Source organism: Neoarius graeffei, chromosome 23 (genome assembly GCF_027579695.1).
Source record: "Neoarius graeffei isolate fNeoGra1 chromosome 23, fNeoGra1.pri, whole genome shotgun sequence".
Lineage (NCBI taxonomy): Eukaryota > Metazoa > Chordata > Actinopteri > Siluriformes > Ariidae > Neoarius > Neoarius graeffei.
Window position 1 is genome coordinate 49,554,432 of NC_083591.1, and position 27,487 is coordinate 49,581,918.

The window sequence follows — 27,487 nt, forward strand, 5'->3', positions numbered from 1 at the left end:
GTTGAATCCTGGGTTCTCAAACACTGCTTATTTTCATTAAACAAAAGTTGCATTGAAATAATTATTTAAAAAAAAAAAGGAACTTAAAACACGACGTAGACCGAGGAAGTGCAACATCTTGGTTTGATGCATCACAAACTGTTCTAAGGTCAGGTGATGCATTTCCTCCATCTCAGCTTCAGTTTCCTGTGGTGATTTTGTTTGGTAAATGGAGAGCTTTGTCTTCTCTGTTTAGTCCTCAAAGATGTCATATTCTGATATGGAACGTGCTAGAAAGAAATGAGACGTCCAGTTAGGCTTAAATTGATCTCGGAGCTGATTTTCATTACGTTTAAATACCCAAGTAGGAATCTGTTTAATTGTTCACAAATAAATGAGGCCACTGGAATAATAACTATACAGAGGTGATGCACATTAGTCCCAGTTCTGTTCTTGAGCCTTACATGTGCAGTAGCTCTAACCTGAGGAAGTCTGGTGCTCTCACGATCATGTGCTGGAAATCCTCCAGTGACAAACGGCCATCGTTGTCCATATCCGCTTCGTCGAGGACCTTTTCACACACCATCCTCACCTCATCCTCGGTCAGCTCATTGCGTGTAAGCTTGTTCAAAGTCTTCTCCAGGTCTGATTTACAAATGAAGTCATCGTTGTTAAAGTCTTAAGGAAAGATGGGAAAAATGAAATGCACAATGTAAACTCATGGAACAGGTGGGGGAGGGGTTTCCCCCTTAATGCAATGAGCTAGGCATGTAATGATATTGTGCGACGATAAATCGTGATCCAAATTTATGACTTCAAGTTGATGAAATAAATGAATTGTGATTATCAGACTGTAATTGTGTTTAGACAGCAGAGAGCACAATAACAGAATAGTAGGAATGCAAGAGACTTAGATTAGATTCACTTTATTCATCCCACATCGGGAAAATTCACGTGTTACAGTAGCAAGAAAAATGTCAAACAGATAAATAAAACTGAAATAATAAAAATAGACAAACGAAGGATTAAATACAGAGGGCTATTTGCATTATCTACCATGAAAAAGTATAGAAAAATTGCCTTATTGAGAGGCTCTGAAAAATTGCACATTACAGGTAGACTCTATATATACACGTGTGTATATATAAGTATATAATTATATACTTATATTAAATTGTGGAATTCACTCTATGTGGAAGTAACATAGCTCGAATGCCACAAAAAAGCAGAACTATTGTACAGTTGTGAAAAAGCTGTTGTAGGATTGTACAAATTGGTTTAACAAGAAACCAGAGCCCTCTTTTTACAGACTGCCAAAAACTAAAGAAATGAGAAGCAAATGGAGGAAGTACAAACGTCCATAAAATTTCATGAAGAAAAGGCGTACTTGTTCAGGCTTCTTTTTTTAAAATCAAGGAATATTTTAGCTTATAGGCTATTATTTTACTCCAGCTTTTACAAATGTGGGCAAATAATCATTGCTGGTTATTAAGAAGAGGAAACCTAGGAATATTTAAGCTGATAAAGAATAGGAAAATGTTGCGATTATTTTTTTTTGTAATAAAATTTAATCCCCCCCCCCCAAAAAAAAAAAGTAGGAAAATTGCATTTTGAACTCAATATCTAGAATAGAATCATGAATTGGGTGAATCATTACACGCCTACAACGAGCTCATTTGAGTTCCTGTGAAAAGTTACACTCTATGGTCAAAAGTTTGTGGACACCTGACCATGACCCCTATATATGTAGGCGTTCCTTAAATGTTGCCACAATGTTGGAGGCACATGATTGTCTAGGATGCCTTTGTGTGTGCTGTATCATGACACTTTACCCTCAGGAAATACAGGCCCAAACCCCCGAACCTGTTCCAGCATGACAATGCCTCTGTGCACAAAGTGAGCTCCATGAAGACAGTTTACCAAGGTTGGAATGGAAGAACTTAAAGTGCATATCACGGGTAAATTCAGGAGCAAGATCAATGTAATTCTCCTATTTTATATTAAACTTTGGTCAAATATCTGTCACATTTTGCGCAATTTTTTTTACCTTGCACAATACCAGAAAAATTCAGTTGAAATCAAGCCATTTGAGGCGAATTGGTCCACCTCTGAAAAAACTTGGCATTTGGATTTCCTGGCAAACATTGATTTTCGTGATGTCACGTGCGGGACGCCTCCTTCTGAATCCTATGTTTGTTTATGAGAAAACGACCGTATTATTTACATTCCCGGTGTTGTCTCCGTCGTCTTCACTACTTGAATCATCATCAAATCCAAACAGATGAAGCCCCAATTCTGACATCTCATTATATTCTTCATCTCATCTCATTATCTCTAGCCGCTTTATCCTGTTCTACAGGGTCGCAGGCAAGCTGGAGCCTATCCCAGCTGACTACGGGCGAAAGGCGGGGTACACCCTGGACAAGTCGCCAGGTCATCGCAGGGCTGACACATATAGACACAAACAACCATTCACACTCACATTCACACCTACGCTCAATTTAGAGTCACCAGTTAACCTAACCTGCATGTCTTTGGACTGTGGGGGAAACCGGAGCACCCGGAGGAAACCCACGCGGACACGGGGAGAACATGCAAACTCCACACAGAAAGGCCCTCGGCGGCCACGGGGCTCGAACCCGGACCTTCTTGCTGTGAGGCGACAGCGCTAACCACTACACCACCGTGCCGCCCTTATATTCTTCATCCAAAGGTGAAATAACATTGCGCTCAGGTGACAATTCCATATTTCAGTGCAAAATCGCTAGCTGCTAAACTTGGTCTACACAGGCTGTGCACTGAAACTGTGCAAAGCTCTCGCAGCCTGCTGGCGCTTCCACAGGTGACATCACAAATCTGGCTCCAGACTCCCTTGGGATTTTTCCAGACGCGTTTTTTTATTTTAATTTTTTTTTGCTGTAGACAGATGGCCTTGTGCAAAATTACCCTTCTGGATGAGTGTGTAAAGGGACATACTTTCATATAAAAAACAAACGAAATTGGTCCAGAATATGCACTTTAAGTGTCCTGTACAAATCCCTGACTTAGTGATGTAGTACTCGAGTCCGGTCTCGAGACCGATTTCTGCTTTCTCGGACTCGTCTCAGACTTGTTCCTTCAAAGACTCGGTCTTGACTCGGTCTCGGACCACAGTGGGAGGAGAAGGACTTGTAATTTCAGACCGAGTCCTCGAGACCAACACATTTTTTTTATGTTCATATAAAAAAAAACACAACAATAATAATAAAACGCAATATTGACGGGCATTATTTGAAAATGACATCCCATGGTGCAATGCAAAGATTCTGCCGGTGAGTGTCAGTAGGTCAGTGTCAGTGACTTCACTTCAGTTGCTGCCTGGTGTGATCACAGAGTGGCGGCAAGATGAGCAATAAGTCTGCCATCATCAAATTCGCCTTTCAGAACCATAAAACTGGGCGGCACGGTGGTGTAGTGGTTAGCGCTGTCGCCTCACAGCAAGAAGGTCCGGGTTTGAGCCCCGTGGCCGGCGAGGGTCTTTCTGTGTGGAGTTTGCATGTTCTCCCCGTGTCCGCGTGGGTTTCCTCCGGGTGCTCCGGTTTCCCCCACAGTCCAAAGACATGCAGGTTAGGTTAACTGGTGACTCTAAATTGAGCGTAGGTGTGAATGTGAGTGTGAATGGTTGTCTGTGTCTATGTGTCAGCCCTGTGATGACCTGGCGACTTGTCCAGGGTGTACCCCGCCTTTCGCCCATAGTCAGCGGGGATAGGCTCCAGCTTGCCTGTGACCCTGTAGAACAGGATAAAGCGGCTAGAGATAATGAGATGAGATGAGATGAGATGAGATGAGAACCATAAAACGTTTACCGGAAAAGATTTGAAGAAAAAGCACACAGCGCGGTGCAAATTCTGCAACACATCGATAACTGAAACCTATGGCACAACTTCTAAATTCCATCGGCACGTTAGAAGAAGTCATCCTGACAGGTGAGTGCAGTAATGTATTTGTTGAGCTATGCTATGTTCGCTAACATACAGTGGTGCTTGAAAGTTTGTGAACCCTTTAGAATTTTCTATATTTCTGCAAAAATATGACCTAAAACATCATCAGATTTTAACACAGGTCTTAAAAGTAGATAAAGAGAACCCAGTTAAACAAATGAGACAAAAATATTATACTTGGTCATTTATTTATTGAGGAAAATGATCCAATATTACATATCTGTGAGTGGCAAAAGTATGTGAACCTCTAGGATTAGCAGTGAATTTGAAGGTGAAATTAGAGTCAGGTGTTTTCAATCAATGGGATGACAGTCAGGTGTGAGTGGGCACCCTGTTTTATTTAAAGAACAGGGATCTATCAAAGTCTGATCTTCACAACACATGTTTGTGGAAGTGTATCATGGCACAAACAAAGGAGATTTCTGAGGACCTCAGAAAAAGTGTTGATGCTCATCAGGCTGGAAAAGGTTACAAAACCATCTCTAAAGAGTTTGGACTCCACCAACCCACAGTCAGACAGATTGTGTACAAATGGAGGAAATTCAAGACCATTGTTACCCTCCCCAGGAGTGGTCGACCAACAAAGATCACTCCAAAAGCAAGGCGTGTAATAGTTGGCGAGGTCACAAAGGACTCCAGGGTAACTTCTAAGCAACTGAAGGCCTCTCTCACATTGGCTAATGTGAATGTTCATGAGTCCACCATCAGGAGAACACTGAACAACAATGGTGTGCATGGCAGGGTTGCAAGGAGAAAGCCACTGCTCTCCAAAAAGAACATTGCTGTTCGTCTGCAGTTTGCTAAAGATCATGTGAACAAGCCAGAAGGCTATTGGAAAAATGTTTTGTCTATGGATGAGACCAAAATAGAGCTTTTTGGTTTAAATAAAAAGTGTTATGTTTGGAGAAAGGAAAACACTGCATTCTTGCATAAGAACCTTATCCCATCTGTGAAACATGGTGGTGGTAGTATCATGGTTTGGGCCTGTTTTGCTGCATCTGGGCCAGGACAGTTTGCCATCATTGATGGAACAATGAATTCTGAATTATACCAGCGAATTCTAAAGGAAAATGTCAGGACATCTGTCCATGAACTGAATCTCAAGAGAAGGTGGGTCATGCAGCAAGACAACAACCCTAAGCACACAAGTCGTTCTACCAAAGAATGGTTAAAGAAGAATAAAGTTGATGTTTTGGAATGGCCAAGTCAAAGTCCTGACCTTAATCCAATGGAAATGTTGTGGAAGGACCTGAAGTGAGCAGTTCATGTGAGGAAACCCACCAACATCCCAGAGTTGAAGCTGTTCTGTACGGAGGAATGGGCTAAAATTCCTCCAAGCCGGTGTGCAGGACTGATCAACAGTTACCGGAAACGTTTAGTTGCAGTTATTGTTGCACAAGCGGGTCACACCAGATACTGAAAGCAAAGGTTCACATACTTTTGCCACTCACAGATATGTAATATTAGATAATTTTCCTCAATAAATAAATGACCAAGTATAATATTTTTGTCTCATTTGTTTAACTGGATTCTCTTTATCTACTTTTAGGACTTGTGTGAAAATCTGATGATGTTTTAGGTCATATTTATGCAGAAATATAGAAAATTCTAAAGGGTTCACAAACTTTCAAGCACCACTGTATTCGTGCTTCACCTAACCTTGCCTGAGTAGAAAGTGTGTTTGAAATAAAGCTGTTAGTTTTACATTATAATGGCATAGATGGTATTTTGAGTTGCTAAAAAAAAAAAGCCACCACTGGTGTCTTTTTCTGCCACCCAGAGCTATCATAGCTATCTACTTGACCAAATAGTCCAACTTGAGAGCAGAGATGTGGGGCCCGTCCACACGAGTATGTTTTTGTCGAATCCACATAAATACTTTATCGTTTCGGCCTCGCGTCCAGACGGATCTGGCTTTTTCGAGGTGTGAAACCGGTATTTTTTGAAAACGGGTCCCAGAGTGGGAAAATCCTAAAACGCCGGATAGCCCGGAGTCATCTGGACGGCGAATGCGGATTTTTTCAGAAACGATGACGTATAAGCCCCGCCTCTCTAACCTTTAACCTCAGCCGCCGCCGCCGCTAGACGCGTCATAACAACAACAATGGCGGACTACAGGCTTGTGCTCGTACTGCAGAAACAACTCAGTCTATTACGGCTGCTACAACAAAACCTTCTGCTTTTATATTACTGCGAGGAGCAACAAAAGAACATGGAGAACAACATTGTTTGTAAACAGCGCATGACCTTTATACGCATGCTCCATGGCTTCTCTTCCGGTTTTAGTGTATTGGTGTGGCGGCATCACAGCGCCACATACAGGCCTGGCATATGTACTACAGCGTCTTGGGTCGTTTCCAGTGAATCCGTGTGGACGCAGATATTTCTGGAAACGATGCCGTGTTTACGGAGATTTTTTTCAAAACGACAGCGTATTGGGTGAGGCCGCGTACTCGTGTGGACGGGCCGGTGAACTGTAAGTTGTCTCATTAACACATTAGACAGTTAGGGGAAAGGCTTAAGCAGGAGAATACCATAAACAAATTTCTCTTAGATGGTGTCAGGGACATTCTATTTTATCAGTGTGAAGTGTTGAATGTTTAACGTCAAGTGCCCATTTAGCTACTCAATTAGTTTGTTTGTGAATGCTAGCCATTAGCATCTATATGGATTTCTCCATAGACGTTAGCTTTAAGCTAACCAATCGGTTTCTATTCATTTTTAATGTACAGTGTCTCGTAAATGCACTCAGGAAACGAATACCAAGATATATTTTGTATGTCTGCTTTACAGTTTTACAGTGAGTCTTAAGTAAAGCTTTGAAGAGAATTTCGGCGTCCTGCTTTCCTTGGGAAACATGTTATCTATCTGCCGAGCTTGTAGCCACACACACGAGCAGGAGCAGAATACATTTAGTTGTTCGTCTGAGTTCCACACTTGGTAGTTGTCTTGATTAGGGCACTCAGTGTCGTGTCGAGTTGAATATTACTTGAATTATATATTAGGCTACATAGGGAGGTTATTTTAGTGCTTGTGTGTAAGACAACAAGACAGGCTCTGCTTCCTCTGTCTCCATACAGTTTGTTGATAAAAATTAGTCAACATCTACAACATCTGCATCTTGTTTAATTGTTAATCTACATTAATATTGTTACATAAAGCCTTCGTTACAACATTCAGCAGTGTGTAGACATAGGCTAATAATTTCGGGTAGGTAGCCTAATGTGATTTCCATCATTAAGGCCCACTTTACACGGGGACGGTCTGAAACAAAAATGCAAAAGTCCGTTTTCGTTCTCACTTTTTTCCGCGTCTACACGACCGTTTTCAAGGAGGAAATCTGCGTCTATACGGTGACGCATAAATGTGTGGAATTCAATTGGATGTGCATGCCAGGCAGCTAGGTGGTGCTGTGAAAGACCTCCGCTATGTCTGCACGCATGCGCAACGTCTTCTGTCTTGTCTGATCTGCACATCTGCGCCGCGAAAACTTTGACTACTCTGGCTATGGTAAGTAAGAAAGTAAGTAAAAAAGTAAGAGCATGCTATACCCGCCTCTGTTCATTAACGGTATATGTGCAGATTCGGTATAGATGTTCGAAGGACTCCTGGACGTTTATTAAAGCTGCCAGAGCAGCCTGAAGGTCCGTTGGATCGATGTAATCAGACATGCTCTTACTTTTTTACTTACTTTCTTACTTCCCGGGCTGGCATGTACAGTATATGACATATGTATGACATAAACGCGTACCCGATGTGAGCAGATCCGAGCAGAGTTTCGCGTATTGGGTAGTTTAGACGGATATGCAACGGGGGCTGTTTTTAACTTATCCACTCTGGAAGGCGTTTTCAATTTTTTCCGTTTTTCAGCCTCGGAAACGCCGTCCCCGTGTAGACGAAAGGCACTTCCGATAAAATATTTAGTCGTTTTTACCCGACAGCGTCCTCTTGTAAACGGGCCCTAAGATTGCTCTGCAGTGAAAGGAGTAGTGGGCTGGCTAGGTGGCTGAACTTTTTACTATGTGAAATTTAAGATTTTGCTGTAGAGGTTACAATGCTCTTCACTTTTGGGCCAAACACCAAGACTGTATTCCTCAAATCCACATGCTGGCCATGAAACTGCCGGCGTCTTCAGTGCCCATTGCACTCGTTTTTAGCCAAGGTGGATTCATTATGAGACCACATCGGTCCCGTCTCAGGCACAGTTTGCTCTCGTCTCTAGTTGTACTTGTAACTGCATGCTGTTCATGTGTTAAGAACTGTGTGTTTAAAAAATATACATGTTCGTGTTCTGGGGACTTGGGGGGGTTAATAACATACAGTGGGGCAAAAAAGTATTTAGTCAGTCACCAATTGTGCAAGTTCTCCCACTTAAAAAGATGAGAGAGGCCTGTAATTTTCATCATAGGTACACTTCAACTATGAGAGACAAAATGAGAAAAAAAAATCCAGAAAATCACATTGTCTGATTTTTAAAGAATTTATTTGCAAATTATGGTGGAAAATAAGTATTTGGTCAATAACAAAAGTTCATCTCAATACTTTGTTATATACCCTTTGTTGGCAATGACAGAGGTCAAACGTTTTCTGTAAGTCTTCACAAGGTTTTCACACACTGTTGCTGGTATTTTGGCCCATTCCTCCATGCAGATCTCCTCTAGAGCAGTGATGTTTTGGGGCTGTCGCTGGGCAACATGGACTTTCAACTCCCTCCAAAGATTTTCTATGGGGTTGAGATCTGGAGACTGGCTAGGCCACTCCAGGATCTTGAAATCCTTCTTACGAAGCCACTCCTTCGTTGCCTGGGTGGTGTGTTTGGGATCATTGTCATGCTGAAAGACCCAGCCACTTTTCATCTTCAATGCCCTTGCTGATGGAAGGAGGTTTTCACTCAAAATCTCACAATACATGGCCCCATTCATTCTTTCCTTTACACGGATCAGTCGTCCTGGTCCCTTTGCAGAAAAACAGCCCCAAAGCATGATGTTTCCACCCCCATGCTTCACAGTAGGTATGGTGTTCTTTGGATGCAACTCAGCATTCTTTCTCCTCCAAACACGACAAGTTGAGTTTTTACCAAAAAGTTCTATTTTGGTTTCATCTGACCATATGACATTCTCCCAATCCTCTTCTGGATCATCCAAATGCTCTCTAGCAAACTTCAGACGGGCCTGGACATGTACTGGCTTAAGCAGGGGGACACGTCTGGCACTGCAGGATTTGAGTCCCTGACGGCGTAGTGTGTTACTGATGGTAGCCTTTGTTACTTTGGTCCCAGCTCTCTGCAGGTCATTCACTAGGTCCCCCCGTGTGGTTCTGGGATTTTTGCTCACCATTCTTGTGATCATTTTAACCCCACGGGGTGAGATCTTGCGTGGAGCCCCAGATCGAGGGAGATTATCAGTGGTCTTGTATGTCTTCCATTTTCTAATAATTGCTCCCACAGTTGATTTCTTCACACCAAGCTGCTTACCTATTGCAGATTCAGTCTTCCCAGCCTGGTGCAGGTCTACAATTTTGTTTCTGGTGTCCTTTGACAGCTCTTTGGTCTTGGCCATAGTGGAGTTTGGAGTGTGACTGTTTGAGGTTGTGGACAGGTGTCTTTTATACTGATAATGAGTTCAAACAGGTGCCATTAATACAGGTAACGAGTGGAGGACAGAGGAGCCTCTTAAAGAAGAAGTTACAGGTCTGTGAGAGCCAGAAATCTTGCTTGTTTGTAGGTGACCAAATACTTATTTTACCGAGGAATTTACCAATTAATTCATTAAAAATCCTACAATGTGATTTCCTGGATTCTTTCCCCCCATTCTGTCTCTCATAGTTGAAGTGTACCTATGATGAAAATTACAGGCCTCTCTCATCTTTTTAAGTGGGAGAATTTGCACAATTGGTGGCTGACTAAATACTTTTTTGACCCACTGTACATAGAACATAGTTGTTAACAGCAGTGTGACGTAGTGTGATTTACACTATGTGTGTGTGTGTGTGTGTGTGTGTGTGTGTGTGTGTGTGTATTTGGGTGTGTGTGTTTGTGGAAGGGGAGGGGGGTGTAAAAGAGTCAGTATCTTAGTCATTAACTGCATTACACAGTGCAATTGTGTTTATGTAATGTTTGTGTGTATTATGGGGGAATAAAGTTTTAAAAGAAACTGAATTCTAGTGTATTGTCAAAATGATTAAAATTGGGAAATATTGGAAAGTGTTAATAAGTAGCTAAGCTTACTAATTTCGACATACCACTAGAAAATTTGAATTTGCTCTGCATGTCCTAACTATGATTCAAAGTCAGGGTGGGCTTAATATGTTGATGACAGAGCAGCACTGTTGAAGCAGTTTAGAAAAATAGGCAGAAGATGATGCATGTGGTGGGGATTTTTTTAATGATAGTAAAAGCATTGTCCATATTAAGACGTTAAGACTGCTCCTATAAACAATTCCCAATCTAGCTTAGTCTGTAGGCCTAACTGTTGATTATTAACTGGGGTGATATTAAATCATGAATAGGAAAACTGACATGTTTTTATGGTCTTGGTCTCGACTTGGTCTTGACTCCTAAAGGACTCGGTCTCGACTCGGACTTGCTTCCTCAAAGACTCGGTCTTGACTTGGACTCGACTGTATTTGAAAACCAACGGACTCGGTCTTGACCCTTCAAAGACTCGGTCTTGACTCGGACTCGGCATAGGCGGTCTCGTCCCCATCACTATCCTGACCTCAACCCAAGTGAACACCCCCATATTAAATGCCATGCCTTTGGAACAGGATGATGTTCAACAAGCACGTATGAGTTTTATGGTCAGGTATCCACATGTATGTATAATAGCATATGAAATAAATCATGAACATTGTTATATTGATATCCTGATACACCAGAGCAATGCTGGATTCCCAGTTTGGATGGGTTTGCTTTTTCTATAACAACATACACCATATGTTTTATTCCTAACATAAAATATACTGATAAAAATGTAATGGAAAGTGCGGTACATCTAATGAAATCTGCTATAATTTTTACAGCATACCTAAAAATGATCCAGCAGTAATTTTTAACACAATTATTTAAAGTTCCTTCAAACACCCCAAATACAAATCACTCATCCAATAGATGCATGGTGTCTGTCCAAAGCTGTGTATTAGAGCTACAAGCTAACTAGCATATGGAGGTTAAAAAAAAAAAATCAGATTAGCATCCCTAAAACAACACACACACTCCTCGGTTTAGTAACAATATTAATACAGAAATGTTTCAAGGAAATAGCAGAGTAAGTCCAAGTTAAATATATAACTGAAATTAAATCTATTATAATCTGAATCAGAGCAGTTCAATGACAAAGCTAGAGAGTTAGCTAACATGACTTCGCAGACAAAATCTCTGAGAGGATATATTCACAAGTATCATGTGTAGCTTATTGCTAATGCTAGCTAGATGGCTAAACAGCTGTGAAGATTCTCAGTCATCCAGGTCATAGTAAACTGTGGGTGGTAAAAGAGAGCAACTGGACTTGCTTGAAGATTCTTGAAGACGTTTCACCTCTCATCCGAAAGGCTTCTTCAGTTCTGTCTGACTAATAGGGAGTATCAGGTATTTATCCTCTCATGGATGAAAAGCAATCCTAAGGTGTCGTTGAGTCATCCTGTTGGTGTGGGTCACAGGCGCATCGCTCAACACAGGAGAGCCAGTTCCTCTGGCCAGGACTCTGCTGTCTATCTTCATCTTAACAACAAAGGACACTCATTTCAGGATTGCAACGTACGCATTTTAGCCAGAGAGGATCGTTGGTATGAGCGAGGAGTTAAAGAAGCCATTTTTGTCAACCTGGAACAGCCATCACTGAACAGAGGTGGTGGTCTAATGGGTCTTTTCCACTACCCTTTTTCAGCTCACTTCAGCTTACTTCAGCCCAACACGGCTCACGTTTCGACTACCTCAGAGCAGCACGACTGAGCTCACTTCAGCCTTACTCAGCACCCAAAACTCACACGGTTTTGGAGTAGGGCTGAAGTGAGCTCAACCGAGCCGAGTGGGGCTAGGGGCATGAGGAGACACTCCCCTGTGCACTGATTGGTGAGGAGGAGTGTCCTCACATGCCCACACACGCCCCGCAAGCACGCTGGGATCTGTAAACACCGTAAACCCGGAAGAAGAAGAATTACGACAAAGAAGACGAAGAAGATCAGAAAACTAGAAGATGGAAGACCAACCTAAGCGAGGAAAGGCCAGCCAGTTTATTGTTTACTATCCAGGTCGTGAGACTACCGCTTAAAAGGTCACTGATGTCACTGTTTGCGCCGCCTAACGACATCACGTGACGTCCACCCACTTTCGCTAACTCCACCCAATGTGTCCACCCACTTCCAGCCAGCACGGTTCAGCGCGGTTGTAGTCGAAATGCAACCCCAACAGCCCCACTCAGCTCGACTCAGCCCAACTCAGCACCGCTGCCGGCTCAGCCCAACTCAGCCGCGTTGGTAGTGGAAAAGCCCCATAAGACATCATTTATCAGCCACCTACAATGCAGTCCTTGGCACACTTCCCAGACAACTGAATGCACACCAAAACCCAGCTGTTTTCAGTGACTCACAGGAGGACAGAGAGAACCGACAATCCATTGATCACCCCAACGACTCTCGAGGCCGTTCACACCCAGCCCCCAGTGACCCACACCAACAGGATGACTCAACGACACTTTAGGATTGCTTTTCATCCATGAGAGGATAAATACCTGGTACTCCCTATTAGTCAGACAGAACTGAAGAAGCCTTTCGGATGAGAGGTGAAACGTCTTCAAGAGTCTTCAAGCAAGTCCAGTTGCTCTCTTTTACCACCCACAGATGGCTAAATGGCTAACCTGACAAGATTTCTAAAAGGATTTTAAAGTCATATTCATTAATTGTTATAATATTCATGGTATCAAATGGTGCCAGACACCTGAAAATCAGACTTACTGAACAATTTGATGCAGTTTTCAGGTTAGTTTGATGAATTAGTTATGCAGTTTGTACACTGCTAAAACAACAGTTGTAAACTTGCTAACAGAGATGCCCAGCATGTTTGCCATGCTGACCCAGAGACGCCTGCGCTGGCTAGGCCGCGTCAGCCGCATGGACGACGGCCGCATCCCAAAGGACGTGCTGTATGGTGAGCTGGCCACAGGCTCCAGAGCCACAGGACGACCCGCACTACGCTACAAGGACGTGTGCAAGCACGACCCGAGGGCAGGCGGCTTCAACCCCGTAGACCTGGAGACGGCGGCCTCAGACCGTGCCAGCTGGCGGTCCACCACCAAGGCCGTCATTGGGGAAGCCGAGGAAAGGAGAGAGACCCGGTGGGGGGAGAGGAGGCTCCGATGACAGCGGAGACTGCAGACGGCATCAACAGACACCCGGCCAAGCAACTTCGCCTGCAGCAACTGTAGCAGACCGTGCGGCTCACGCATTGGCCTATACGGTCATACTAGGCGCTGCAACTCGACAACTGATGGATGAACCCTGGCACAGATCACCATGATCTTTCGAGATCAAAGGAGCCAACAAACTTGCTAACTACTGTCAAAATAAAAAGTTTGTGAACCCCTTGGAATTTATGTCTAATTCCCATATAAAACATGGTCATATATTCATGCAAGTCACAATAATGAACTAAGACAGTCTCCTATAACTAAAGATACACAGATTTTCAAAGAATGTTTGACCATATTGAATAAATCATTCAAACTGTGAAACTGAAGGTTGGAAAAAATAAGTGAACCCTAAGCTAATGACTTTTTAAAAAGCTCATTGCAGTCAGAATTTAGCACACCTGGGTTCCATTTAATGAAATGAGTTCAGAGGTGTGGCCTAGAATTACTTTAATTGATAAAAACCCCGGCGGCACGGTGGTGTAGTGGTTAGCGCTGTCGCCTCACAGCAAGAAGGTCCTGGGTTCGAACCCCGGGTCCGGCGAGGGCCTTTCTGTGTGGAGTTTGCATGTTCTCCCCGTGTCCGCGTGGGTTTTCTCCGGGTGCTCCGGTTTCCCCCACAGTCCAAAGACATGCAGGTTAGGTTAACTGATGACTCTAAATTGACCGTAGGTGTGAATGTGAGTGTGAATGGTTGTCTGTGTCTATGTGTCAGCCCTGTGATGACCTGGCGACTTGTCCAGGGTGTACCCCGCCTTTCGCCCGTAGTCAGCTGGGATAGGCTCCAGCTTGCCTGCGACCCTGTAGAAGGATAAAGCGGCTAGAGATAATGAGATGAGATGAGATGAGATAAAAACCCCTGAAAAGTTTGAGTTTGAACTTTTGACAAGAAGCATATCCAGATGGGAATCATACCTCTGTTACGACCACTAGGCTCAAGTGACCATAACATAAAAAGGAGTCCACACAGTTGTTCCAATTTTAGCAGTATTTTAATTAAATAATAATAATAAAAAGAAGAAAAATGAGAAAGAACAAAGGAAAACATGCGCTGGGCAGGCCTTCTCCCAGTGAAGGCCTGAACAGCACACAGCCAAACAACCAAACCAAAATGCCAGCAAAGCACGCCCTCCAACCTGACAGCCATAGGCTGTATTTGAACTGTTCCGCCTGTTTGGCCAAAGTGACAAAATACCAAACAGCTCCTCCTAAAGGTCGGGAGGGGGAGAGAGAACAAGTTCAAGATTAATATATCAAAAAGGTGGAGTAAGCACTCTCAGCATGACCAAGCTGGGCGTGACACCTCACATAAGAGCGCTATCTGAAGACCTAAGATCAAGAATTGTTAACTTACATAAGGCTGGAAAGGGTTACAAAGTCATCTCAAAGACTTTAGGTATTCATCAGTCTACTGTCAGGCAAGTTGTCTATAAATGGAGACGATTAGGTATTATGGCTACTCTGCCTAGAAGTGGGTGCCCTGCCAAGATGACCCCAAGAGCACACCGCAAAATCATTAATGAGGTAAAGAAGAACCCTTGAGTGACAGCGAAAGACTTAAAGATGTCATTAGAACTGGCTAACATCTCTGTTTATAATTCAACAATACAAAAAACATTGAACAAGAAAGGAGTCCATGGCAGGACGCCAAGAAGGAAGCCAACATTGCTGCACGCCTGAATTTTGCAAACGAGCACTTGGACACTCCACAATGGTACTGGGAAAATGTTTTATGGAGTGATGAAACCAAAATTGAACTATTTGGGAGGAACAAGCAGAACTCCATTTGGCATAAAAAGGGCACTGCATATCAACATCAAAACATCATCCCTACAGTAAAGTATGGTGGAGGGAACATCACGATTTGGACCTGCTTTGCTGTATCAGGGCCTGGACAGCTTGCCATCATTGAGGGGGAAATGAATTCCCAAATTTATCAACAAATTCTCCAGGATAATGTGAGGGTGTCTGTCCGTCAACTGAAGTCCAGAAGAGGCTGGGTGATGCAACAGGACAATGACCCCAAACATCGCAGCAAAGCCACAGCACAATGGTTTCAGAAGAACAAAATCCGCCTTTTGGAGTGGCCTAGTCAGAGCCCAGATCTCAATCCTATTGAGATGCTGTGGAATGACTTGAAGACAGCCATACACAGACAACCCAAGAATATGGAAGAGTTAAGGCAGTTCTGCAGGGAAGAATGGGCTAAAATTCCCCCTGCACGATGTGCAGGTCTGGTCTGCAGTTACAGGAAGCTCCTGGTTGAGGTCATTGCTGCCAAAGGAGGGTCAACCAGTTATTAAATCCAAAGGTTCACTTACTTTTTCCACCACTACTGTGAATGTTGAATGTATTTGTATAATAAAGTCATGAAAAGTAGAATTTGTGTGTGTTATTGGCTTAAGCTCATTGTGTATATCAGTACCTGTGACTTGGATGAAGATCAGATCACTTATTACCAATGCATACAGAAAACCAGATAATTCCAAAGGGTTCACATACTTTTTACTTTGACTGTATGTTAGCTTTGTAGTTACAGTGCAAACCTAAATTAAAGGCAACAACCAGGTCTAGGCTGATTATCTTCATTTAGGATGAAGGGAATTGTCAGTATTACTATATTTTTTTCGCGGTCCGGTTTCCATCAAATCCTGTGCTCTGATTGGCTGGCGAGCGGGTCCGTATCCTAAGATAAGGACCCCGGTTACGGACCCCAGTTATGGACCTCTGGTGACTCACTCGTTCACAACAACAAACATAGTAGCATTTTTTGTCAACATTTATCTTTTTTTTAATAAGATTTATTCATAAGATTACCAAAAATCTTATAAATTTTTGCCAGCATTTCTCAGGAGAATAGCATTAATTTTACATCATGGATAACGATAACGGCAGTCTTCACAGCGAAAGCGAGTTTTACTACTCTGAGGAAAAAGAAATAAAAGAAAACATTTCAGGAGAAAGCTAAGAACCTGTAACTGTTGCTAATGCCGAGCAAAAACATGGCTGAATCCTGAATGACTCCTATTTGTATAAATAGGGGACTACACAGGTGGCAAAATGTAGTTTTCTTCCTGCCATGGAAGTGCACTTGTATACCGAGGAGGAAGCCATTTGCATTACAGCCGTGAATGAGGATTCAAAATGGCGGCTTGGCTCGGTTTTCCTTTTTGGGCGCTCTCGTTTTCTGTTAGAATTTGGTAAAGAAAAAAATTAATATATTATTTACCAGCTTAAGGTCGGTCCATATGGTGAAATACCGTGACCTCGGCCTTGAATACTGACCTCGGCCCAGAGGGCCTCGCTCAGTACTTTCAAGACCTCGGTCACGGTATTTCACGATACTGACCTCACAGCTGGTAAATAACATATATATATTATATGGACACAAGTGTGGGAAATATGCCACTTGTATTTTTCATACGAGCTTCATCCGGGACATTGAGAACTATAACTGTGACATTTTTCTATATGTCACTCATGAGGAAATCGATGAATTGTTCTGATAAATTTGGGTACTTTTTGTTTGTGAATGTGTCTATAATAATAAAAAGAAACTCACATGTCGGCTTGAAGATATGAAGTTTATCTTCTCGTGTTGAAAAACTCGCATTTTTCATACGAAATACATTGCGGATCTGAGTGACTTATTTAAATAACATTGGCTGGCATTGAGTGGTATATCAGATATATTCCATTCAGCTAGCATGATATTGAATGAGTCGAAGAGGAGTTCAGTATCATGCTAGCTGAATTGAATATATCTGATATACCACGAAAAAAGCCATTATTATTATTATTATACATGCATACACATTCCTTTCAGGTGTTCAACGCGTCTTTCTCTTTCAAAATTCTATCAAAATCTTTCGTATTTAACGACGCAAACCTGGCGGCCGTGTTTGTTTGTTTACAAATTGTCACAGTCGCTCGCTAGTGCGGAAGTTTTACGTCTCCGACATGTGGCGTCATGTTGTCTTGACAACCATGCAATATCGTAAACCCTATTCAATGCTCATTCTCCATTGGGTAGAGTGACGTAATACACGTAGGATAAGTGAAATGCTAACAATATTGCACGCTATCAAACCAAATGAATGAAATCTGCTCAAAGGGAATAGAACACATGGTTTTATTCCATCGAAAAAGTGTCCTGTATGAATAATAAATCCTGATATTTCACTCTGATGACATCACTCCCAGTGTTTTCCTGCTGACTGGACGTGTGTTGTCAAAATGGTGAACCGGTTCAAAATTAAACTTCTTTGGATTAACTTGTGTATTTTTTTGTGGACATGTCCATATAATATAAAGAACATTACATGGTGGCGCAAAGATATGAAGTTTATCTTCTCGTGTTGAAAAATATATCACTCGTTCGATTCGCTCACTCGTGATATCTACATTCACCACTCGAAGATAAACTTCATATCTTTGTGCGACCGTGTAATAGCCTCCATATATGAAATGAAATCTATTGTGGATTTTTGCCATGGTTTCCACTGCATTGTTACAGTTTGATTAAATTAAATACATAACTGGTATTGGGACTTCTGTTTCCATTGGTCGCCCCCGTAGCAGAGCTCCTTTTGTTTACTGTCTAAATAATAAATGAAAGCTTTCTCTTGACCTTCTGAAGCCATAGAGCATGTGCTGCTGTAAAATGTCCTAATCTGATAGTCGGTTTAATTAGATAGCCTCAGGCACACAAACACAGTGTGTTCTGTTTGGAGATAGACCATGCTCTAATAAACTTGTGCATTATTTACACCTTGCTTTAAAGTACTGTCAGCTGGCCTGTACACGATTATCACAATAGAAAGCTGATGATCTCTGCTCCTGTACATGCATCTCTGACCTATAGTCACCTTAAACGACTTATCATTAATGATGAGACCACAGATACAATGGCTTCTGAAATATTTGGCATGGTGTGTGTGTGTACTGTAACCTGGGTTGAACTGTTTCCTGACCATAGATTTTGAATGCGTAGTAGGCCTTCAGATCCCTCGGTGCCATTTCACTCAGCACTGAGAACATATCCAAGAAATCGTCTAAAGTCATGTTTCCTTCTCCATCCTCTGAAAAAACTTCAGCGATTCTCTGCCTGAATGGGTTATCCTGAATAAGGCATAGACAATCACAGAAAAAAAAGTCATCATTTTTAAATCACGCCAAAACCACAACCGCAAAACACTTTTCAAAATTGACATAAAGACGTGGGCGGCACAGTGGTGTAGTGGTTAGCGCTGTTGCCTCACAGCAAGAAGGTCCGGGTTCGAGCCCTGTGGCCGGCGAGGGCCTTTCTGTGCGGAGTTTGCATGTTCTCCCCGTGTCCGCGTGGGTTTCCTCTGGGTGCTCCGGTTTCCCCCACAGTCCAAAGACATGCAGGTTAGGTTAACTGGTGACTCTAAATTGACCGTAGGTGTGAATGTGAGTGTGAATGGTTGTCTGTGTCTATGTGTCAGCCCTGTGATGACCTGGCGACTTGTCCAGGGTGTACCCCGCCTTTCGCCCGTAGTCAGCTGGGATAGGCTCCAGCTTGCCTGCGACCCTGTAGAAGGATAAAGCGGCTAGAGATGATGAGATGAGACATAAAGACGTCTCCTCAGGAGCTGCAGGTGTAAATGAACTAGCACGGGGGGAAAGATCATAGGCGATAAACATACTGTAAGGTTTCATTTTGGCATCCAAGTGAAAATTATTTGCTGTTAATGAATTGCTTAAAGTGGGTTATCTGTGGTTGGTTGAAAAGAGCAACTGGACTTGCTTGAAGATTCTTGAAAACGTTTCGCCTCTCATCCTAAAGGCATCCTCAGTTCTGTCTGACTAATAGGGAGTATCCAGTATTTATCCTCTCATGGATCATCATAGAATCCGAATCAGAATGCTAATGGCTGCATTGTAGGTGGCTGATAAAAGATGTCATAGACACCCACCTCTGTTCAATGATGGTTGGTCCAGGTTGACAAAAATGAACGATCCTCTCTGGCTAAGATGTCTGCCAGTTTTCTGGAAGTCCTTTCATACTCCCGCACCAGTCGAAGGGATCTCATCCCAAAGTGCAAGTCCAGTTGCTCTCTTCAACCAACCACAGATTACTATGTACCTGGATGACTGAGATTCTTCACAGATATGTTTCTACGCACTTTGGGATGAGATCCCTTCTACTGGTGCGGGAGTATGAGAGGACTTCCAGAAAACATCTCTGGCAGACATCTTAGCCAGAGAGGATCTTTCATTTTTGTCAACCTGGAACGACCATCACTGAACAGAGGTGGGTGTCTATGACATCTTTTATCAGCCACCTACAATGCAGCCATCAGCATTCTGATTCGGATTCTATGATGATCCATGAGAGGATAAATACTGGATACTCCCTTTAGTCAGACAGAACTGAGGAAGCCTTTAGGATGAGAGGCGAAACGTTTTCAAGAATCTTCAAGCAAGTCCAGTTGCTCTCTTCAACCAACCACAGATTACTATGTACCTGGATGACAGATTCTTCACAGATATCTTAAAGTGGGTTATTTTGGACGTTTGAGGAAGCAAGTGCAACAGGACCACCAATGAGCATGAGAAAAAGTACACAGAATGGTATGAAGAAGTGAGGCTGAGGCTGGGCCTGAATTTTTTCTAGGCCAGACATGCTGTGCCAGGTGATTGCCACTTCACTGACACATCTGTTACAAATCATCAGAAGTGATTGAGAAGGTGCATGTGAAACAGTTGCAGGTCTAATGAATGCATACAAGGTGGATTCTTTACTCTAACATCCTTTTTTTGCCTTTAGAGGAGAAACCAAAAGTAACATACTTTGTCCATAAATTTCACAAAAGAACAGATGACAGAACTGTAATTTTAGTGGTTTTTGGTGTGATAGAAAAGGTTACAACTTTTCCTTACCAAGTTTACCATATTTCATATTCGGAAGAAGCAGGCGTTTCTCAGTTGAAACACAAAATATAAACTAAATTTGACTGTGGCATGGTTGTTAGAGCCAGACAGGCTGGTTTGAGTATTTCAGAAACTGCTGATCTCCTAGGATTTTCACACCTGGATGTTTACCGAGAATAATGTGGAACACACACAAAAAAAAAACCCACAACACACATCTGTCTGTGATGGTTCGCAGTCATCCAGGTCATCGTAAACCGTAGGTGCTAAAGAAGGCAACTGGACTTGCTTGAAATCCTTGAAAACGTTTCACCTCTCCTCTGAAAGGCTTCTTCGGTTTTGTCTGACTAGTGGGGAGTTCCAGGTATCCACAGATCACCCTAACAACCCTCTAGGCTGCTAACGCCATTCACACCTGGCCTCTGGTGACCCTAACAACCTACAGGATGATTGAGAGGGTCAACGACCCATGTGACCTCAACGACTCTCCTTAGGGTTGCTTTGGGTCCACTAAAGGATAAATACCTGGAACTCCCCATTAGACAGACAGAACTGAAGAAGCCTTTTGGATGAGAGGTGAAACATCTTCAAGGATTTCAAGCAAGTCCGGTTGCCTTCTTTAGCACCTACAAAAAAAAAAAAACATCCAGTAAGAGGCATTTTTTTAGGGGGTGGGAACACTTTGTGGATGAGAAAATGTAGAGGAGACTGGTTCAAGACTGGTTCAACATGATTGGAGGACTATGGCAATTCAATTAAACACTCTTTACAACCATGGTGAGCAGAAAAGGATCTCAGAATGCACAACACATTGAACTTTAAGGTACATGGGTACAACAGGAGAAGACGACATTGGGTTCAAATTGTGTCAGCCAACAACAAGAATCTGAAGCGACATTCGATACAGGCTCTCCAAAACTGGACAGTTGAAGGAGGAAAAAACATCATCAGGTCTTTTTCCAATTGCCAACTGCCCAGTTTCAGTGAGTCATTTATATGTACAGATTTTTCCCCACTTCATTTGGGTTAAGTACAAGCTGGTGTATATTCCATTCCATTCCATTACAGGCATTTAACAGACACTGTTATCCAGAGCGACGTACAACATACCCAGAGCAGCCTGGGGAGCAATTGAGGGTTAGATGCCTTGCTCAAGGGCACTTCAGCCATTCCTGTTGGTTCATGGAATTGAACCAGCAACCTTTTGGTCCCAAAGCTACTTGTCTAACCATTAGTCCATAGCTCCCCCATATATACTGTATATACTGATGGCTTAAACATATATCATAAACACTTTTAAATATTTATTTGGTAGATAATAAGTACTTGGGGTCAACTGTACAAGAAGATGGAAGAAGTGGTCAAAAGGATCCAGGCTGGTTGAAACAGCTGGAGAAAAGTGACTAGCATCATGTGCAGCAAAAAGGTAGCCCCAAAAGTCAAAGGGAAACTCTACAAAACTGTTATCAGGCCAACAATGCTATATGGAATGGAGGCAGTGGCAGTCACCAAGGCATAAGAGAAGTAGATGGACATGGCGGAGATGAAGATGCTGCGATTCTCTCTTGGTCTGATTAAACTGGACAAGGTACGGAATGAAGTGGTAAGACAAAAGTTAGGAGTGGGGCCTTTGAGTGGAAAACTCATGGAAACAAGGCTAAGAATGTATAGACATGTGTTAAGGGGTGACCCTGGGTATGTTGGAAAAAGAGAGAGAGATGTCCATCGGAAGGAGAGGTAGACCAAAACGACGTCTACAAGATTGTGTCAAAGAAGATATGAAAGCTGCTGGAGTGACAGAGGAAATGGCAACTGACAGAAGGTATTGGAGGGCATGGATTAGTACCGGTGACCCCATACCATGTGAGAAATAGCCTGAAGAAGAAGACCGGATTATTGGTGGATAGGTTCAAAAATTATGATCCCTGGTTCCTATTGTGACAGATAACCAACTGAACAATGTAAATAATGCTGTGTGAAGTGGCGTGTAATGGGCTTGCACTTCAACAGAGTCCATAAGTTGAGGCTTTCTCAAGTTCAGGGGGATCTGATGACACGCAACCTCTCAAAGGCTGCGATCAATTAGTAGCAGATTCATAATTGATAAGGAACACGGAACGAGTGGTGCAGTGTGTAGTGTCGGTGCAATAGGAGGCCTGGATACTGTACCTTCAGCTCTGGCATGCTGCCAATCAGCTCATAGGGCAGGCGCACATCTGGCTGGGTGGTGTAGTCGAGCGGAACGAGCTGTGGGGCCAAATCACGATACCGATGAAAGAGCCTGGTAAAAAGAAAGTAATAATTAAGAAAATTATTCCTTATCCTGTGTCCTTTTTTACTGATGAGAACTCAATCAGGACATTTGGCTCCACCGTTTCGCTTTGCTCATTGACATTTTTTTCCGAAACATTTCCAATATTTCTCCAGATATTGTTCTTCTTTGCCTAAGTATGGCTGAAATTGTTCAATAAAATCTTACTCTACCTTCTAGTCAACAAGATCATCATAAAAAAAGTTGTCAAAGGTTAGTTCTGCATGGCGTCCCTTTAATCACATATCTAAATCTTGATACTCTTGAACTCTTGGTATTTTATAACCATGTCATCATATTGGTATGACACTCTTGAACTCTTGGTATTTTATAACCATGTCATCATATTGGTATGACACTCTTGAACTCTTGGTATTTTATAACCATGTTATATTGGCATGACACAGAGTAGAAATATTGATTGAAGTAACGTGAAGGACATGGGTTTATGCCGAAAGGAGTTCTTTATAAGCTACAGTGCATGGAAATGTTCTCATTACAAAAGGAAACCGAATAGACGAGTTCATGCATATCACGGCTTTAAAATGCTCTCAGTCACCACACCATAGTGTATTTCCCACATTGGGTGCATTCATGAATGGAAATGTGAGCCTGATGTAGAACAAAACAAACTACAAGACAGTGACTTTCCTACAAGTACCTAGTGTAAAGCATCTGTACGCAAAACGTGTTCTATTCCCTTCTAGCGGGTTTCATTCACTTGGCTCGACAGCATGCAATATCGTTAGTATATCGCTTATTCTACGTGTATTATGTCACTCTATCTAATGGAGAATGAATATGAAGCATTTAATATGGTTTACGATATTGCATGGTTGTCAAGACAACATGACGTCAAACAAACATCGGAGCTGATGCGAATATTCAAGGAGAAGGTTTTCTGCTGCACATGCGCAGAAGCATTTCTTTGTTGGCCGGGAAAGAGAAAGATGCGTTGAACACCCAAAAGGCTTCATTATATATTCTTCACACATATGCACAAGAGAAAAACATACCAACAGACATCGAAAAACTGGAAAAGAGACACATTGGAGATGTAAAACTTCCGCACTCGCAAGCGACTGTGACAATTTGTAAAGAAACATGGCCGCCAGGTTTGCTTAGTTAAATACGGAAGATTTTGAGAGAATTTTGAAAGAGTTGAACACCCGAAAGGAACGTGTATGTATAATAATAATAATAATAATAATAATAATAATAATAATATTGGTTGGCTTTTTTTTTCATTCAACGCCAGCCATTTAAATATTGTACCTTTAGGGGTACAATGGCTTGTCACTGGGTCAGTACCCTCGAAGGTACTTATTTGTACCTTTTATATCCTACTTGGGAATATATACACTGTGTGCACAATTATTAGGCAAGTGAGTACTCTGACCCTACCATTATTTCTATGCATGTTTTCCAACCGCAAGCTAGATACACTTGAATGCTAATTGGATTTAAGCATTCTCAGGTGGTATTTATTTGTGTAATGAGGGAGGGTGTGACCTAAAGTCATTAATACCCTATATTAAGGTGTGCATAATTATTAGGCAGCTTCTTTATCTCAGGCAAAATGGGCCAAAAAAGAGATTTAACAGACACTGAAAAGACAAAAATTGTAAAATGCCTATCAGAGGGATGCAGCACTCTTGAAATAGCTAAGCTACAGAAATGTGAGCACAAAACAATCAAACGTTTTGTTGCAAATAGTCAACAGGGTCGCAAAAAATGTGTGGAGAAGAAAAGACACAAATTAACCGCAAAAGACTTGAGAAGGATTAAACATGAAGCTACCAGGAACCCATTATCCTCCAGTGCCACAATATTCTAGAACTGCAACCGACCTGGAGTGTCCAGAAGGACAAGGTGTTCGGTGCTCAGAGACATGGCCAAGGTAAGGAAGGCTGAAACACGACCACCACTAAAGAAGACTCACAAGTTGAAATGTCAAGATTGGGCCAAGAAATATCTGAAGACAGATTTTCCAAAGGTTTTATGGACGGATGAAATGAGAGTGACTCTGGATAGACCAGATGGATGGGCCCATAGCTGGATAACTAATGGACACAGGGCACTTTGACTCAGACACCAGCAAGGTGGTGGAGGGGTAATGGCATGGGCTGCTATTATTAAGGATGAGCTAGTTTGACCATTTCAGGTTGAAGATGGACTTAACATCAACTTCCAAACCTACTGCCAGTTTCTAAAAGATACATTCTTCAAGCAGTGGTATGGGAAGAAGTCTGCATCATTCAAGAAGGCCATGATTGTTATGCAGAACAATGCACCATCACATGCACCCAAGTACTCCACTGCTTGGCGAGCCCACAAAGGCCTTAAAGATGACAAAGTAATGACATGGCCCCCTTCCTCACCTGACTTAAACCCTATTGAGTACTTGTGGCCCCTTCTTAAGCATGAGATTTACAGCGAGGGAAGACAATACACCACTCTGAATAGCATTTGGGAGGCCATGGTTGCTCCTGCACAAAAAGTTGATCGTCAACAAATCAAAAAACTAACAGACTGGATGGAAGGCTCATGGCAGTTATTGAAAAGAAGGGTGGCTATATTGGTCACTGAATATTTTTGAAATGCTAGAAGTGTTTATTTGTTAATTCTGAGTTGTTTATTTGTTACACTGAAAATTAAAATAAACAAGTGAGATGGGAAACTTTAAGCTTTTCATTTAGTTGCATAATAATTCTGCACACTAAATGTTGCCTAATAATTCTGCACACTTGTATATTCCCCTGAGAATGCCTAAACTCCCCTTTCCTTTGTTAATCATTCTGGTTTTAGGTTTATTAACAATTTGGATTGACTGAGAGCACTGTATTTGTTCAACGATAAAATTAATCATCAGGAATACAACTTGCCTAATAATTGTGCACACAGTGTATGTACCTTTTTGTCCCTGAAAAGGTACACATGGTTACCTTGAGGTCTACCCCTGGGGGGGTAGATTAGTGTAGATTTTACCTTGGAGGACAGAAATGGACTCCTACTGTAACTGTACCCCTACTTCTGACAGCGTAGGTCAAGGACAGAGCAAGCCATAATATTTCTGACATAGAGCAAGACTATTAAAACATTGTTTAGATCAAGTACAAATTTGTTACTTCCAAAAAAAAAGAAAACCATTCTGCAACTTTTTTTTTGAAAATGAATATTTGGAAAATGAAATTCTACTGACGCAGTAGTGCAAAAGGCATAAAACAAACAATTAAGGTATATTAAGGTAAAATTTCTAAAAATAAAAAAAAATTTAAAAATGAAATCAAGGTGCCTAAAACGTTTGCACAGTGTTGATTACTGAATAACAAATAATTAAAATTACCTGAGAATTTCTTTTCTGGTGAAGTATGTACAGTCCTGTAAATCAAAAATGGAAATGCAAATGATGCTGTTCATATTCAAACTGGAATTTCAACAGTAAACAAAATTTGTGGTATTTAAAGATCTTAAGTATTAGCATAGTGACATTTTAAGTTGAAAGATTGTAAAGAAGTATTGTTGTAATGCCATGTAACTCCATATATTTACTGAATATACACCTTTTTGCCACTTGCTACTAATAATTATGTTTAAACAATTTTATCACTACCAACAGCGACCTTGCATTCCAGTTCAGAGGTTATGGACGTTACAGAAGTTATTCTAGGATCACAAGTGATTTGAGTGATGGAAATCTGACTGACCTGATATGCGTCCAGTTGCTGTGGCGTGAAAATGGTCTGCTTGTTCCCCATTTCCCCTTGATGTAAAGCACGGTATGCAAAAACGCAGTTTTACTCTGGGAGTGTCTGTCTGCAATACATTAAAGATGCAGAGCAGATATTTCAGCTATGAAATGCATGCGATAATGAGGACTTGGGAAGAACAGAGGTGGATCAGATATCCCACTGTGTCTCCGCTATAATAGCCACGTTTCATCGTTTTCATTGCCCTGAATGGCAGGCCCTTTTTGGACGTGAATGCGTGCTGTCGGTCAGCGGGAGTGCCAGTGGCACGGTGCCCCTGCTGAGGACTGGGGGGGGTGACGCCTCAGATCAGAGTCAAGTTACACACGTTTACCCAGGGTCACAATACAGAAGAGGGTTCAGGAACACAAAGCATCATGAAAGTGCTATGTAGGCTCCTGGATGTCAAAGCTAATTACTTGCATCCTTCCTAAGGTTATGGGAAAATATGAAATGTACATATATATACACACACACACACACACTGTATATAGAACTGATGAATGCAGAATTTAAACGTATTGTGTTGATGCAGGGACAATTGCACAGTAACTGATTGTGAAATATTCATGCGGTCACACCATTTCCTTTGCCATTGTGAGTTTATTGAGGAGGTGCACCCATGCCAAGGGTGACTGGTATCATTGTATCAATGTGTATAGCCATTGTTCAGGTTTATATTGTTTATACATCAATAGAGTTGATTCTCATAAGCATGTAAAGAAGCGACACGACCAACAATGAATTTGGTTTTAAAGATACAAGTTCTTGTCAGGGCGGCACGGTGGTGTAGTGGTTAGCGCTGTCGCCTCACAGCAAGAAGGTCCTGGGTTCGAGCCCCGGGGCCGGCGAGGGCCTTTCTGTGTGGAGTTTGCATGTTCTCCCCGTGTCCGCGTGGGTTTCCTCCGGGTGCTCCGGTTTCCCCCACAGTCCAAAGACATGCAGGTTAGGTTAACTGGTGACTCTAAATTGACCGTAGGTGTGAATGTGAGTGTGAATGGTTGTCTGTGTCTATGTGTCAGCCCTGTGATGACCTGGCGACTTGTCCAGGGTGTACCCCGCCTTTCGCCCGTAGTCAGCTGGGATAGGCTCCAGCTTGCCTGCGACCCTGTAGAAGGATAAAGCGGCTAGAGATAATGAGATGAGATGAGATGAGATGAGAAGTTCTTG

At 42.2% G+C, this 27,487-nt stretch overlaps 1 protein-coding gene across 2 annotated transcripts; it reads right to left on the reverse strand.

Moving 5' to 3' along the window:
* Positions 1-182: 182 nt before the first annotated feature.
* cib3 (calcium and integrin binding family member 3) lies at positions 183-26,348 on the reverse strand. 2 transcript variants are annotated; one of them, XM_060906326.1, is made up of 6 exons: positions 26,276-26,348; positions 25,915-25,949; positions 22,427-22,538; positions 18,334-18,481; positions 462-657; positions 183-269 (listed from the first exon to the last, which is right to left on the reverse strand). In XM_060906326.1, exons 1-6 carry the CDS (start codon positions 26,324-26,326, stop codon positions 248-250), a joined length of 564 nt encoding a protein of 187 aa, XP_060762309.1. In that variant the 5' UTR covers positions 26,327-26,348; the 3' UTR covers positions 183-247. The 2 variants fall into 2 exon arrangements, with proteins under 2 accessions (XP_060762309.1, XP_060762310.1); XM_060906327.1 differs by lacking the exons at positions 22,427-22,538; positions 25,915-25,949 and having other exon boundaries at positions 26,276-26,326.
* Between the last annotated feature and the right edge of the window lie 1,139 nt (positions 26,349-27,487).